Below are 15,216 nucleotides of genomic sequence, written 5' to 3' on the forward strand. Positions count from 1 at the left end.
CCCTTCAGGCCGGTGATTTTGTGAGTTGCTTTGTTTAGTTCTTTTTTTGTATTTGTTATATTGTACTTATTCGCATGCCTTGCATGTAAATATAAAAAAAATAAAACTTGACAACTATAAATTTTTAGTCCGCAGAGAGAGCCCATCGATCGTCACTTGTTTGTATCCAGAGAACACCAGGATGGAGTTAGTTACACAGCTGATCCTTTCGTTCAGTAAACACATAATAGAACAGACACCAACATGTACACCACTACACAAGGCTTATATGTAAGGCCCGACTCCGGTAAATCTAGGTCTATAATATATATACAATCTAATTTACATACACACTATCATTTGATCTGTTTAAGTTTGGTGTATAAGGTATATCTTTTACATATCAAATACTGTATTTGATATTTGTACTCACCTGCTGATATCAAGCCGATACAAGGCTGTTGAGCATCCATCCGTCGTCTGGGCTGGCTGTAACTATACTGTAGTTACAGTATTGTATAATTATTGGCTATATACCGGCTGACGCCACCTTGTGTCTCCGCCAGCGTCTCTGTGTTCCTGGTTCGAGGTCTCGAACGCCGGCGATAGTGTTATGACAATTACCTCCTCGTTTGACTGTCACCACCTCGCCAACATCCTGAAATATATATATATATATATATATATATATATATATATATATATATATATATATATATATATATATATATATATATATATATATATATATATATATATATGTCGTACCTAGTAGCCAGAACGTACTTCTCAGCCTACTATGCATGGCCCGATTTGCCTAATAAGCCAAGTTTTCGTGAAATAATTGTTTTTCGACTACCTAACCTACCTAACCTAACCTAACCTAACTTTTTCGGCTACCTAACCTAACCTATAAAGATAGGTTAGGTTAGGTTAGGTAGGGTTGGTTAGGTTCGGTCATATATCTACGTTAATTTTAACTCCAATAAAAAAAAATTGACCTCATACATAATGAAATGGGTACCTTTATCATTTCATAAGAAAAAAATTAGAGAAAATATATTAAATCAGGAAAATTTGGCTTATTAGGCAAATCGGGCCTTGCATAGTAGGCTGAGAAGTGAGTTCTGGCTACTAGGTACGACATATATAATGTATATATATATATATATATATATATATATATATATATATATATATATATATATATATATATATTATATATATATATATATAATAATATATGTGTGTGTTGTGGGAACTGTCACTCAAGAAGGAGTAGTATTCGTGACAGCTCTGCTGATGACCAATGATGTAGACATTAATTAAAATACGTGTGATTTATATATTTTATAAAATTAGTTGTTATCCACAATGGATATTTTGAGTGAAATTAGTTACAATATTTTTCTTAAAGTTGGTCATGGTAAGCTAGCAGATGTCTCTGCGGTGCAGTGGTAGCACACCTCAACCCGTTCTCACTCTAGGCTGTTTAAAGCAGCGGGCATCCTCCCCAAGACGCATTCATCAATTTTAACATACTGTGTATTAAACCTTGGTTTGTTCTCATATAAAAATGAATATTATTATACATGCAAATTCTATGTATAGTTAGGCGGAGGTTAGGTTAGGTGTTTAGGTTCTGTTGGCAATTATTTGTATTTATAGTACGTGGGTGAAGCATTTATAGCGTTGTGGTTTGAACAAAATTCGTCAGTGAAGCACTTGTTCCGGAAGTGTTCGAACGAAATCAGTTGTGAGTCGTGTGTAAACTGTTTTTCATTCATAAACAGCTGGGGTTTGGCGGGTGGATGGAATCGACTTTCGCTTTTGTTTATGATGACGGACTTGGTGTTAACCACGACGCTGGTTCGATTCCACAGTCATGCTTCAAAGATTTTTCTCATAGTTACATCACGTTATTGCTATTTTCTTGTGCATGGGTCCCTAAGCCTACCAGCAGAAGTCAGAAGGCATCTACCCCTGCACCAACCTGTGTAAAACATTAAGGCCGTCCAATTTAGCCTATAATGATCTTACGAGTCGCTAGATTAAATGCCAATTGACCCTTAACGACCTCTGTCGCAGTTATTAATAAGGTAATCAATACCGTCTTTGTCTCTGCCTCTCTTGCTGAATCTCTCGCTCTGTCACTTGTCTGTCAAACAGTTTAACCATTTCTTTAGCCAAATCTTTAATATCCTAATAATTGCTTACAAGAAAACATCATAAAAAACTTAAAACAATATTTTCAGTGTTTGGGTAAACTTAACAAAATCCACTTTTTTTTCTTATGCGGTACTTTTGTACATGTAATTTTTAGATTACTATAAACGTCCTGCCACAAAAATATAGCCTAATTTGCCTTAGGAGTAAATAAGCAATCTTAGACCTATTATAGGTAAACTTAGGCCTAATTTTGTGTGCGCCTATGAAAGGTTAGGTAAAGTTGCTGCCTTCTTATGTCCTCTCGAAATTAAATAGCAAAAACCGTGCTTTTAGCTGCGTAAATATTCTTTTTTTTTACGTCTGATAAATAATTGGTAAAAATACTATTATTTTAGGTTGGTTGGTTGGCAGTGAAGGGACCATTGTCACTGCGGTCTGGACCATTGTCACTGTGGTCTGGACCATTGTCACTGTGGTCTGGACCATTGTCACTGCGGTCTGGACCATTATCACTGTGGTCTGGACCATTATCACTGTGGTCTGGACCATTGTCACTGCGGTCTGGACCATTGTCACTGCGGTCTGGACCATTGTCACTGCGGTCTGGACCATTGTCACTGTGGTCTGGACCATTGTCACTGCGGTCTGGACCATTGTCACTGTGGTCTAGACCATTGTCACTGTGGTCTGGGCCATTGTCACTGTGGTCTGGACCAGTCACTGTGGTCTGGACCATTGTCACTGTGGTCTAGACCATTGTCACTGTGGTCTGGACCATTGTCACTGCGGTCTGGACCATTGTCACTGTGGTCTGGACCATTGTCACTGTGGTCTAGACCATTGTCACTGTGGTCTAGACCATTGTCACTGTGGTCTGGACCATTGTCACTGTGGTCTAGACCATTGTCACTGTGGTCTGGACCATTGTCACTGTGGTCTGGACCATTATCACTGCGGTCTGGACCATTGTCACTGTGGTCTGGACCATTATCACTGCGGTCTGGACCATTGTCACTGTGGTCTGGACCATTGTCACTGTGGTCTAGACCATTGTCACTGTGGTCTGGACCATTGTCACTGCGGTCTGGACCATTGTCACTGTGGTCTAGACCATTGTCACTGTGGTCTGGGCCATTGTCACTGTGGTCTGGACCATTGTCACTGTGGTCTGGGCCATTGTCACTGTGGTCTGGACCATTGTCACTGTGGTCTGGACCATTGTCACTGTGGTCTAGACCATTGTCACTGTGGTCTGGGCCATTGTCACTGTGGTCTGGACCATTGTCACTGTGGTCTGGGCCATTGTCACTGTGGTCTGGACCATTGTCACTGTGGTCTGGACCATTATCACTGTGGTCTGGACCATTGTCACTGTGGTCTAGACCATTGTCACTGTGGTCTGGACCATTGTCACTGTGGTCTGGACCATTGTCACTGCAGTCTGGACCATTATCACTGTGGTCTGGGCCATTATCACTGCAGTCTGGACCATTATCACTGCGGTCTGGACCACTGTCCCTGAAGTCTGGTCTTTTCCCCCTCTCACAGGCCCGTTCCCTTATCCATAAACCCGCGCGAGCTGGTCTCTAGCCGTCAGCTGCCTCTCCCACCCCTCCCAGCGCGGAGGGGTGGGAGGGGTGACTAAGCAACAGCTCCCATTCCATCGTGGAAGGGTAGACGTCCTCCTCCACACCCCCCGCACCTGTAGGGTTCCTCCTGATTATCTACCATAAGAATCGATTGGAGGCGGTCCTTACTACGATAACCCAGACATTGGATAGTGCAAGAAACACTCAAGGCTCTCTACGACAGCTGCAACAATCTCTTCCCCCCCTCGTTACCTGAATTTACCCGAGGTCCACCCTCTCGCGTGGCCTAAAAGGGGACAGGAAGCTGGTTGCTTGTCAAAGGTCCAAGTTCAACCATGTTAAACAAAATTGTTTTAGAGATATGATGCGGGGTTTGGTTGAGAGATGGTGCAGGGGATCAAGGGAGACGTCTTGACGTTCCAGCAACTAAAGAACGTAGCCCCCAAACGTCTCAGCAACGTTACGACGTAACGATGTCAAAAAATAGCGTTGCGTGTTGGTGTCCACAGCACTGGAGGGTGACACTTGTGTATTGATTATTCCAGGACACAATGTTGATCCTCTACGATCCAGTAGAACAGTTTGGGCTTGTTAAGGTGCCTTATCCGCCTTCCCGGGTGTTATAAGAAGACAACGCCATGTCGTGGTTGTTAGCTTAGGGGAGGGTTATCTTGAGGTTATCTTGAGATGATTTCGAGGCTTAGATTTCCGGTCCTCAACCAAGCATTCCTTTTGTTACATCCCCCCCACAAGAAGCAGCCCGTAGCAGCTGTCTAACTCGCAGGTACCTATTTACTGCTAGGTGAACAGGGGGGCATCATGGGTGGAAAACACTCTGCCCATTTGTTTCCGCCTCCACCGGAGATCGAACCCGGAACCTCAGGACTACGAATCCCAAGCGCTGTCCACTCGGCTGTCATGCCCCCCCTCCTCCCCCCTTGTCAGGGGTTGTAAACTACTGCCTGGAATGAGGCAGCGACGAAAATGGAAGAAAACTGGCAACGATATCGTTACTCCAACGAACTAATGTGGTGAATGTTTACAAAACCTCCCTCCTCCCCCCTCCCCAAACCTCCCTCCTCCCCCCTCCCCAAACCTCCCCCTCCCGCCCTCCCCTAGCTCCACCCCCCTCCCCTAACCCCCCTTCCCCTAACCCCCCCTTCGCCATTATCTTTGTTAGCGAGGGAGGGAGAAGGTTTACCAAAACCACTCTCGCAAATTTATCGTCTTCATAAAAATGTTAACACTAGAAATAAGTGGACTCCAAGAGGATAAGAGGATACGAGGAATCCAAGAGAATAAGAGGAAACAAAGAGGATACGAGTAATCCAAGAGAATAAGAGGAAACAAAGAGGATACGAGTAATCCAAGAGAATAAGAGGAAACAAAGAGGATACGAGTAATCCAAGAGAATTAGAGTAATCCAAGAGAATAAGAGTAATCCAAGAGAATAAGAGTAATCCAAGAGAATAAGAAGAATCCAAAAAGGAATAAGATGAATCAAAGAAAATAAGGGGAATCCAAAAGGAATAAGAGGAATGCAAGAGAATAAGAGGATTCAAAGAGGACAAGAGGAATCCAAGAGAATAAGTGAACGAGTGGATAACGTGGTAAGAGTGAAAGCACTCCTAAGTATCCCCAGGAAGAGGACATTGAACACGTCACGCGAGATGAACAAGAGTGAAACAAAACAGGATGAATGGGAGCAGTGAGAGGTGAGGCTGGTGGTGCCCTCAGGGCAGCCAATCAGCGGCCCTGTTGGGCAACGGCCCTGATGGGCTGAGAGGGTGGAGGAGAATGGACGTCAGGTGACAGTGTCTGAGTGGGGGGGAGAGAGAGAGAGAGAGAGAGAGAGAGAGAGAGAGAGAGAGAGAGAGAGAGAGAGAGAGAGAGAGAGAGGGGGGGGGAGGGAGGGAGAAAGCACACACACACACACAATCTGGAAACTCAGATGAGTCACAGAGATGTTAGGAAGTTTTCTTTGAGTGTGAGAGTAGTGGGAAAGTGGAATGCACTTAAGGATCATGTTGTGAAAGCAAACTCTATTCACACTTTTAAAATTTGATATGATAGGGAAATGGGACAGGAGTCATTGCTGTATATAATCGATGGCTCGAAAGGCGGGATCCAAGAGTCAATGCTCGATCCTGCAGGCACATATAGGTGAGTACACACACACACACACACACACATACACACACACACACACACACACACACACACACACACACACACACACACACACACACACACACAGGTCCCCGCAGGCTAGCGGACGATGCAATGGGATTAGCGTTTCTTTCACCTGATGCACCTATTCACCAAGCAATAAACAGGTACCCGGTAGTTAAACGGCTGTTACGGCCGCATCCTTGGTGTGTGATCGTGTACTTACCCAATTGTACTTGCGGGGGTTGAGCTCTGGCTCTTTAGTCCCGCCTCTCAACTGTCAATCAACTAATGTACAGGTTCCTGAGCCTACTGGGCTCTATCATATCTACACTTGAAGCTGTGTATGGAGTCAGCCTCCACCACATCACTTCCTAATGCATTCCATTTGTCTACTACTCTGACACTGAAAAAATTCTTTCTAACGTCTCTATGGCTCATTTGGGCACTCAATTTCCACTAGTGTCCCCTAGTGCGTGTGCTCCTTGTGGTAAATAGCCTGTCTTTATCTACCCTATAAATTTCTCTGAGAATCTTATATGTGGTGATCATGTCCCCTCTAACTCTTCTGTCTCCCAGTGACGTGAGGTTTAATTCCCGTAGTCTCTCCTCGTAATTCATACACCTCAGTTCGGGTACTAGTCTGGTGGCAAACTTTTGAACCTTTTCCAGTTTAATCTTATGCTTGACTAGATGTGGACTCCATGCTGGAGCCGCATACTCCAGGATTGGTCTGACATATGTGTTATACAAAGTTCTGAAAGATTCCATACACAAGTTTCTAAAGGCCGTTCTTGTGTTAACCAACCTGGCATACGCCGCTGATGTTATCCTCTTGATATGAGCTTCAGGGGACAGGTCTGGCGTGATATCAACCCCCAGGTCTCTCTGACTCTTGAAGGATTTCATCTCCCAAATGATACCTTGTATCTGGTCTCCTGCTCCCTACACCTATCTTCATTACATTGCATTTGCTTGGGTTAAACTCTAACAACTATTTGTTCGACCATTCCTGCAGCTTGTCCCAGGTCTTCTTGAAGCCTCAAGCTGTCCTCCTCTGTCTTAATCCTTCTCAGAATTTTGACGTCGTCAGCAAACATTGAGATGAATGAGTCTATACCCTCTGGGAGATCATTTACGTATATCAGAAACAGGATAGGTCCGAGTACAGAACCCTGTGGGACTCCACTGGTGACTTCACGCCAATCTGAGGTCTCACCCCTCACTGTAACTCTCTGATTCTTATTGCTTAGGTACTCCCTTATCCACCGGAGTGCCTACCAGTTACTCCTGCCTGTTTCTCCAGCTTATGTATCAGCCTCTTATGCGGTACTGTGTCAAAGGCTTTCCGACAATCTAAGAAAATGCAGTCCGCCCAGCCCTCTCTTTCTTGCTTAATCTTTGTCACCTGATCGTAGAATTCTATTAAGCCAGTCAGGCAAGATTTACCCTCCCTGAACCCATGTTGGCAATTTGTCACGAAGTCCCTTCTCTCCGGTGTGTGTGTGCGTGTGCGTGAGTGCTTGTTTGGGTGTGAAAGAGAAATATGTAGTAGATATGAAGATAAGAGAAGAGAAGAGAGATATGAGAAGAGAAATAGATCGGGAGTCAGTACATGAGACAACCGCCGTTCACAAAGGCAGAGCCCAGGAGCTATATAACATCTCGATTCTACAGGCACCATTAGTAAAGACAACACACCCACACACACATCGTAATTATCACCGTGAAGCCAACCACAACAGCCACATAATACAGTGTTTAACTACACCAATACGACTGTCCACTTCTGAAGCCTTATTACGGCTGGGGGGATTAGGTTCTAGGAACTTTGAGAGGCTTTGTTAGAGTTGAAAAAGTACTAACATCGTATACCCTCTCTCGGCCTCTGCCTTCCCGTCCCACAAGCACCAAACCCCCACCACAACAGCCAACTTAACCAGTTATGAAAGTGTAAATTATTCCAGTGCCCCCTTAATTAACCTGCCGCGCTCATCCCAGAATTCTTACCATTGCGAGGCGTCCTCCGCCTGTTGCTTAATTACCACCTCACACACACACTTTTAAATGCTGAGTTTCGAATATTATTTCCTCATTCGAATGGAAGAAAGGTGAGGTTAGGTCAGATTAGGTAAAGTCAGGTTACGTTAGGTGAGGTCAGGTTACGTTAGGTTAGGTTAGGTTAGGTGAGGTCAGGTCAGGTTACGTTAGGTTAGGTTAGGTTAGGTTAGGTTAGGTGAGGTCAGGTTAGGTTAGGTTAGGTTAGGTTAGGTCAGGTCAGGTCAGGTTACGTTAGGTTAGGTTAGGTTACGTTAGGTGAGGTTAGGTTAGGTAAGGTTAGGTGAGGTTAGGTTAGGGTAATTCATAATGAAGGCGTATGATTCATAATGTATATGTAAAGATTTGTATAAAACTTTAATATTGATTAATAGATATTCGGGCCAAAGATTTCATGACGGGTTTAAAAAGAGGGTGGCAGGGGGAGGGTGTGCGGCAGCGTGGGTGGCAGGGGTGAGGGTGGGCGGCAGTATAGGTGGCAGGGGTGAGGGTTTTCGGCAGTATTGGTGGCAGGGGGTGGCTGGGCGGCAGTATTGGTGGCAGGGGGTGGCTGGGCGGCAGTATTGGTGGCAGGGGTAGACCTAGGAGTACTAGGAAATGTTAGGTTAAGTCTCATATTAATATTGCGGTTAAAAAAAAGTTTCCAGTTTGTCCAAATTCAACAACACAAGAGTCAACTTTCTGGTGATCCATCACTACACATTGGTGCTTCCCAGTAAATAGTTATTACTAGAACTGCTATTTCATGAGGACGCGCTGAAATATGCATATTTCCACTTTTAATGGATGTGTAAGTGAGTGAGTGAGTGAGTGAGTGCGTGAGTAAGTGAGTGAGTGAGTAAGTGAACGAGAAGACGCCACCTTCACATGGAACCTGTGCTGTTGTCATTGGTCTACAAGGAACATGTACACAACCAGAGTTATTGGCTTGCCCAGGTCACCTCTACTGCAATTGAGAGACTCAGTGGACCTCACCCAAGGTTCTCTTGGGTGTGGAGAGTAAGTGGACCTCACCCAAGGTTCTCTTGGGTGTGGAGAGTAAGTGGACCTCACCCAAGGTTCTCTTGGGTGTGGAGAGTAAGTGGACCTCACCCAAGGTTCTCTTGGGTGTGGAGAGTAAGTGGACCTCACCCAAAGTTATATATACTGACGGCAGGTGTGGCAGAGACGAAACAGATACATAACTGCTGAACAAGTTTACAGAGCTGTAACACAGAGGGGGGTGAGACACCGCTCCTGTGCCAGGTAAGTCCACTACGGGCTCACCATAGCCCGTGCTACCTGGAACTTTTTGTTCGCAGTAGCTGAGTCTTAAACAACAACGAGGGATGAGAATTGAATTGAATTATCAGGGGAAAGCGCCAAGTCATTACAACTATATAGCACTTGGAAGGGATCAGGTTGATCCCTTCTTCTTGATCAGATCTACGAGGGATGAGAGCTGCCCGCTATATCCCGACGGTCGTAGCTCCTGACTTACCTAATACTCGTAGCAAGTTGGTATAAATTTAGTTTTAGCTTTCTCGATTAAACCAAAAATAAACGTTATTCAATTAGTTAATTTATTATATATATAAATATTTAACATTCTGGGAAAAAGTTTCCTTTGGGAGAAAAGTTTGATTTAATTTAAACTTAAATTAAAAGGGTTGAGAAAATACTGGGACCGTAAAGTGGGCTCGAACCCGCGTTCCTAAACTCCCGAGGCAGACGCACTACCAACTGGACCATGATGGGCCAGAAAAATACCTCCAAACTCCCAGTGTAAGTCAAGTAGTAAGTACTTTTGGTTGGGCTATTTTTTTGTTATGGCCCATCATGGTACAGCTGGTTGAGCGAGTGCCTGAAGAGTCCAGGGACACGGGTTCGAGCCCATTTTATTGTTTACAATATTTTGTCATGGGTAAGTTTAGATTTAGGAAAGACCTGGGTAAATACTGGTTTGTAAACAGAGTGAATGATTAATTCACTACTTAATTAATTATGAATTAATGAAATAATTATGATTATTTGATTAATGAAACAACTTGGTCAGGTAAGATAATAAACAAGCGATCAATGTATTGTTTCTAGCGCAGGACAGACATAAATATATATGAATAATCTTGGGTGAAAATAAATAAGGTGCTCATTCTCACTGACCAATAATCCTTCTTCTTTATTCTTAGGTTCATATGAAAACAGTTGCTCCCTCTTGCCTGTGGAAATGTATCCCCCCCCCACCCCCACCCCCCCACCCCCCACCCCCACCCCCCCCACCCCCCACCCCCCACCCCCACCTTTGGTGTACAGCTTTAAGCCTTCCGGTAAAGATAAAAACAAGGAGAACAGAGTTATCTTGTGCCTGCTCATCTTTATTAGCGTGAGGGCCAAGCGACGCCAGATTTATTCACGAGAGTAATAATGTAAAGGGGCTCATATACCTCCTTCCAGCAAACACAATATTACGACAATTTTTTTTGTTTTACATTTTAACAGCGAAATGATGAGTTTGTTACTTGCTTTAGTAACAAGTATAGGCATGTAGTGCTGTCTGTTAATTGGGTAGTTATATCGTCATCTTTTTGACATGAGTTTGATGGTTGGTTAGCATTAGTGTTCCTAAATGGGACACCTTTCTGATGGTCAACTGAAATCTTCCCGCACTCTTTATCCCCTGCGCAAGGATGACACGCAAAATCGTGAAGCGTTCCACATTTTTGTTGATTGCCGGTTGAGAGGCGGGACCAAAGAGCCAGAGCTCAACCCCCGCAAACACAACTAGGTGAGTACAACTAGGTGAGTACAGATTGGGGTCTGGGGTGTGTATAGGTATAGGTTGGGGGCTGCAGCAGGTAGCTAGACAATCGGCAGCTCGATCCATTGATTATGAGAAGTATTCTTCCTTTATATTTTCAGGAAGAGTCATGGCCAAGTTGTGGGAACAACCGCCGGAGTCCTTACTGTCTCTAGGTCGAGCCACGAGCTTACCATTTCTTCCTTTTTTAAAGAGTGCTGGGTAGACGGGACACCACGAGCGTAACTCTCATACTGTAACTACACTTAGGTAATTACACTTAGGTGATTACACATTGAATTGATAGGGTAGATAAAGACAGTCTATTTAACACAAGGGGCACACGCACTAGGGGACACAGGTGGAAACTGAGTGCCCAAATGAGCCAGAGATATTAGAAAGAGCTTTTTTAGTGTCAGAGTGGTTGATAAATGGAATGCATTAGGAAGTGATGTGGTGGAGGTTGACTCCATACACAGTTTCAAGTGTAGATATGATAGAGCCCAATAGGCTCAGTAACCTGTACACCAGTTGATTGACAGTTGAGAGGCGGGACCAAAGAGCCAAAGCTCAACCCCCGCAAGCACAACTAGGTGAGTACACCCACACATACAGATGGGGGCCTCTCGGCTGAGTGGACGGCATTCGGGGGTCGTAGTCTTAATTAAGCACCGGGTTCGATTACCGGCCGAGACAGAAACAAACGGGCAGAGTTTCTTTCAACCTGATGCTGCTGTTCACCTATCAGTAAACAGATACCTGGGAGTTAGACGGCTGCTATGGGTTGCTTCCTGCGGATGCATCAGTGTGTGTGTGTGTGTGTGTGTGTGTGTGTGTGTGCGTGTGCGTGTGTGTGCTCACCTATTTGTGCTTTCAGGATCGAGCATTGACTCTTAGATCCCGCCTTTCCAGCCATCGGTTGTTTACAGCAATGACTCCTGTCCCATTTCCCTATCATATCTAGTTTTAAAAATATGAATACAGTTTGCTTCCACAACCTGTTCCTTAAGAACATTCCATTTTTCCACTACTCTCACGCTAAAAGAAAACTTCCTAACATCTCTGTGACTCATCTGAGTTTCCAGTTTCCACCCATGTCCCCTCGTTCTGTTACTATTACGTGTGAACATTTCATCTATTTCTACTTTGTCAATTTCCCTGAATATTTTATATGTCCCTATCATATCCTCTCTCTCCCTTCTTTTTTCTAGTGTCGTATGGTTCAGTTCCTTCGGGCGCTCTTCATACCCCATCCCTCGTAACTCTGGGACGAACCTCGTCGCAAACTTCTGAACCTTTTCCAGTTTCCTATGTGTTTCTTCAGGTGGGGGCTCCATGATGGCGCGTCATACTCTAAGACTGGTCTCACATAGGCAGTGTAAAGCTCCCTAAATGCCTCTTCACTTAGGTTTCTGAATGAAACCAGCGGTTTGTGTGTGTGTGTGTGTGTGTGTGTGTGTGTGTGTGTGTGTGTGTGTGTGTGTGTGTGTGTGTGTGTTAGATAAATATATGTAGTAGACATAATAGAGGAAAATAGACTGGTTAGAAAGGCGAGGTCCAAGAGCTAAGAGCTCGATCCTGCAGGAACAAATAGTAAATACAAACCCACACTTTATACAATTTTCAAACACTTAAAATGACTTGACAACTTTCCCCCTAATATGAACTCAATCACCAAAATATATAATCAAGAAATCATTCGCTTCTTCCTCACACATTTCCTATTGCCCAACATGTTTCGACACTTTGTGACCTTGCTGCTGCGAACCAGGAAATGACAGGAACTGTTTCCTGACCTTGTTCCAGCTCCAGGAACGCTTTGAACTTGTTCTCTCTACAGATAGAGAACTACACAAACACGTCATGTTGCAAACTCACACATTTCCTCACATGTGTGAAGGAATCCTCTCAAATCTCTTCACTAACAAGTTCTCCTCTTTCCTCTACTAAAATAATTATAAATATAAAATACCAATGTCCTCTCTATTAAAATATATAATTAAATTTGCAGCACTGTTATTTAGTAATTCATTTCAAGGTTAACGAATACTCTATAATAATTAAAGAATATTTAGAGGCATCTACTGATACAGGGAAACTATGAAAGTTAACAGTATTAAATATAATATCTTCACTACTCTGTACAGGGACAAGAAAAAAAATGTTTTCTCTGAATCAGAATTCTGAAGACTTGCTCGTGCTTCATTTATGGATGTAAGTATAATTAACAGAGGAAGTGTGTGTGTGTTGATTTATATATTAATCCACAGAAAGAGCGGTGGACGAATGTATTAGACCAATGGTGGGCACTTCCCACAGAGGAGAGGTATTGTCCCTACACAAGGTCTTACTGTCGATAGAGTGAGAAGTATTATATCAATACATTAGACCATTGCTGTCAACTCTCCACAGTGGATGGGTGTCATTCACGCCGTCACTCTCCACACAGTGATGTATCATCAGCTCACTATAATAACACTGTCACTGTATGATGATGAGTTTAAACTACTTCATCACAAAATTCAACATGAGACAATGGACATTAACTGGGTCAGTTTAGATTCGGGCAAGACCTGGGTAATTACTGGCTTGCATATACGGTGTTTGTTTTATGATATAAATAGTCGGGTAATAGTCGTGGGATTGTTGGATAGTTCATATAATTAATTTTTGTATCCAAAATCCACATAAACCAGTTCTTTATCCACCATCCGTATACATTAGATTATCCTAAATCCATATAAACCATTTTTTTTCACAGTTTTTTTTTCTAGCTCAAATTTTGTATAAACCAATTCAATTACTTTGGAAAAATTAATATATTTCCCGGATCACAGGTTCCGTTTCGCCACAAACTTATTAATTTGTTATCCTCATCCACGTAATAATTTATAATGCATTTTCACATATGATACGCACATTAAGGGCGCCACTAACGAGGTTGTTTGAAGGTGAGAGGGTTGTTAGAGATTAGCTGTTGTATGTACGAGGCTCACTGGCTACCCCCGTGCTCTGGTGGTAACTACTAAAGCCTTCAAAACACCACAATTATAATCACCAATCAAGATTTTCACATAAACCGCCCCTTAACCATCATTCGCCAACGTCTCATTAAAGAACTAATATCGCTAACGAGGTAGGGAGGAATACCAACCGTTGTTGATGCTTAGTGGACGGCAGTATACCACCCTGATACTGGTATACCTGATACCGGTATACCAGTATCAGGGTGGTAGCAATAACCGGAGTGAAGCACTCTTCTTGCCTCTTGAGAGACTGGCCACTGGTAGCCAATATGGGAGCCTTGAACCCGGACCAGGATTCATGTGACACTGGTTTAAGGTCTGATGGCCGCCACACCACTCAGGGTCTCAAGAATTAATGCGTTAAATAGGATTTTTTCGCTTCGAGGGATACTATGTTTTGAAGTGTATTCTTCGTAAAAAAAAAATTCTCTATTTGTTCCACTCCCTAGCCAAAGCTTTGCTCTCAAATCCTCCCTTCTTCCTTCTATCTTCCTTCATTCCTCCATCCTTCCCTTTCACTCACTCTCTCCCTCACTCCCCATTTCTCCCTCAGATTATGCGGTTGATTTTCCCAAGTGGGTTTAAGACGGCAGAAGAGCGACGTCTTGTCAATGATCTCGTAAAGACGTCTCTCGTAAAGACGACTCGTAAATGGTCTCGTAAAAGACGTCTCTCGTAAACGACGTCTCTCGTAAATAGCGAGATGGTAAACGATCACCATCAAAGACTTGTGTGTGTACAATATTGATATTCAACACGGAAACGGAAAACATATATTGATTAGTTGTATTATATATTATATATGTGAGAGCAGCCCATCCTACTGTTTTGGAAGTACTTATAATAACGATGATGACCATAGTACGTCTGCCGACGTACAACGCAGTTAGAAAGTAGCAATCGGTACTATTGAGTTTGGACAAACGGGAAAAGATTTTGTATTTATGTTGAAAAGACAAAGTAAACTAACTTAATCTTCCTAGGCCTAATACATGCTATCTGAGGCCTAGTATAGCACATGTGTGTGCTATACTAGGCCTAGGAATATTAAAATTTGTTTCTTAGCTTCATTTTTTGGTACTATAAAGTGAATAGTACTAAATTCGACTATTTAAATGCTTAGTAGGTCAATATTTGTACTAATGTGCAAATAGTTGCAAGAAGTACTATCTAAACAGGACGATTGGTTGATAGAGAGAGAGAGAGAGAGAGAGAGAGAGAGAGAGAGAGAGAGAGAGAGAGAGAGAGAGAGAGAGAGAGAGAGAGAGAGAGAGACAGAGAGAGAGAGAGAGAGAGAGACAGAGAGAGACAGAGAGAGAGACAGACAGACAGACACTACACAATCATCCTGGCATCTACACTCAACCTACACTCATTGAGGACAAAAATATCCATAACGCAATTCATTACCTTTTCATCAACAAAACAATGAGTTCAAATACAATTGTAT

At 43.2% G+C, this 15,216-nt stretch overlaps 1 protein-coding gene across 1 annotated transcript; it reads right to left on the reverse strand.

Annotated features, from left to right (window-relative positions):
- Positions 1–2,539: 2,539 nt before the first annotated feature.
- Positions 2,540–15,161, reverse strand: LOC123770104 (protein starmaker-like). Its single transcript, XM_069300893.1, has 3 exons — positions 15,137–15,161; positions 2,870–3,673; positions 2,540–2,835 (listed from the first exon to the last, which is right to left on the reverse strand). Exons 1-3 carry the CDS (start codon positions 15,159–15,161, stop codon positions 2,540–2,542), a joined length of 1,125 nt encoding a protein of 374 aa, XP_069156994.1.
- Between the last annotated feature and the right edge of the window lie 55 nt (positions 15,162–15,216).

The sequence above is a fragment of the Procambarus clarkii genome, chromosome 45, assembly GCF_040958095.1.
Source record: "Procambarus clarkii isolate CNS0578487 chromosome 45, FALCON_Pclarkii_2.0, whole genome shotgun sequence".
Lineage (NCBI taxonomy): Eukaryota > Metazoa > Arthropoda > Malacostraca > Decapoda > Cambaridae > Procambarus > Procambarus clarkii.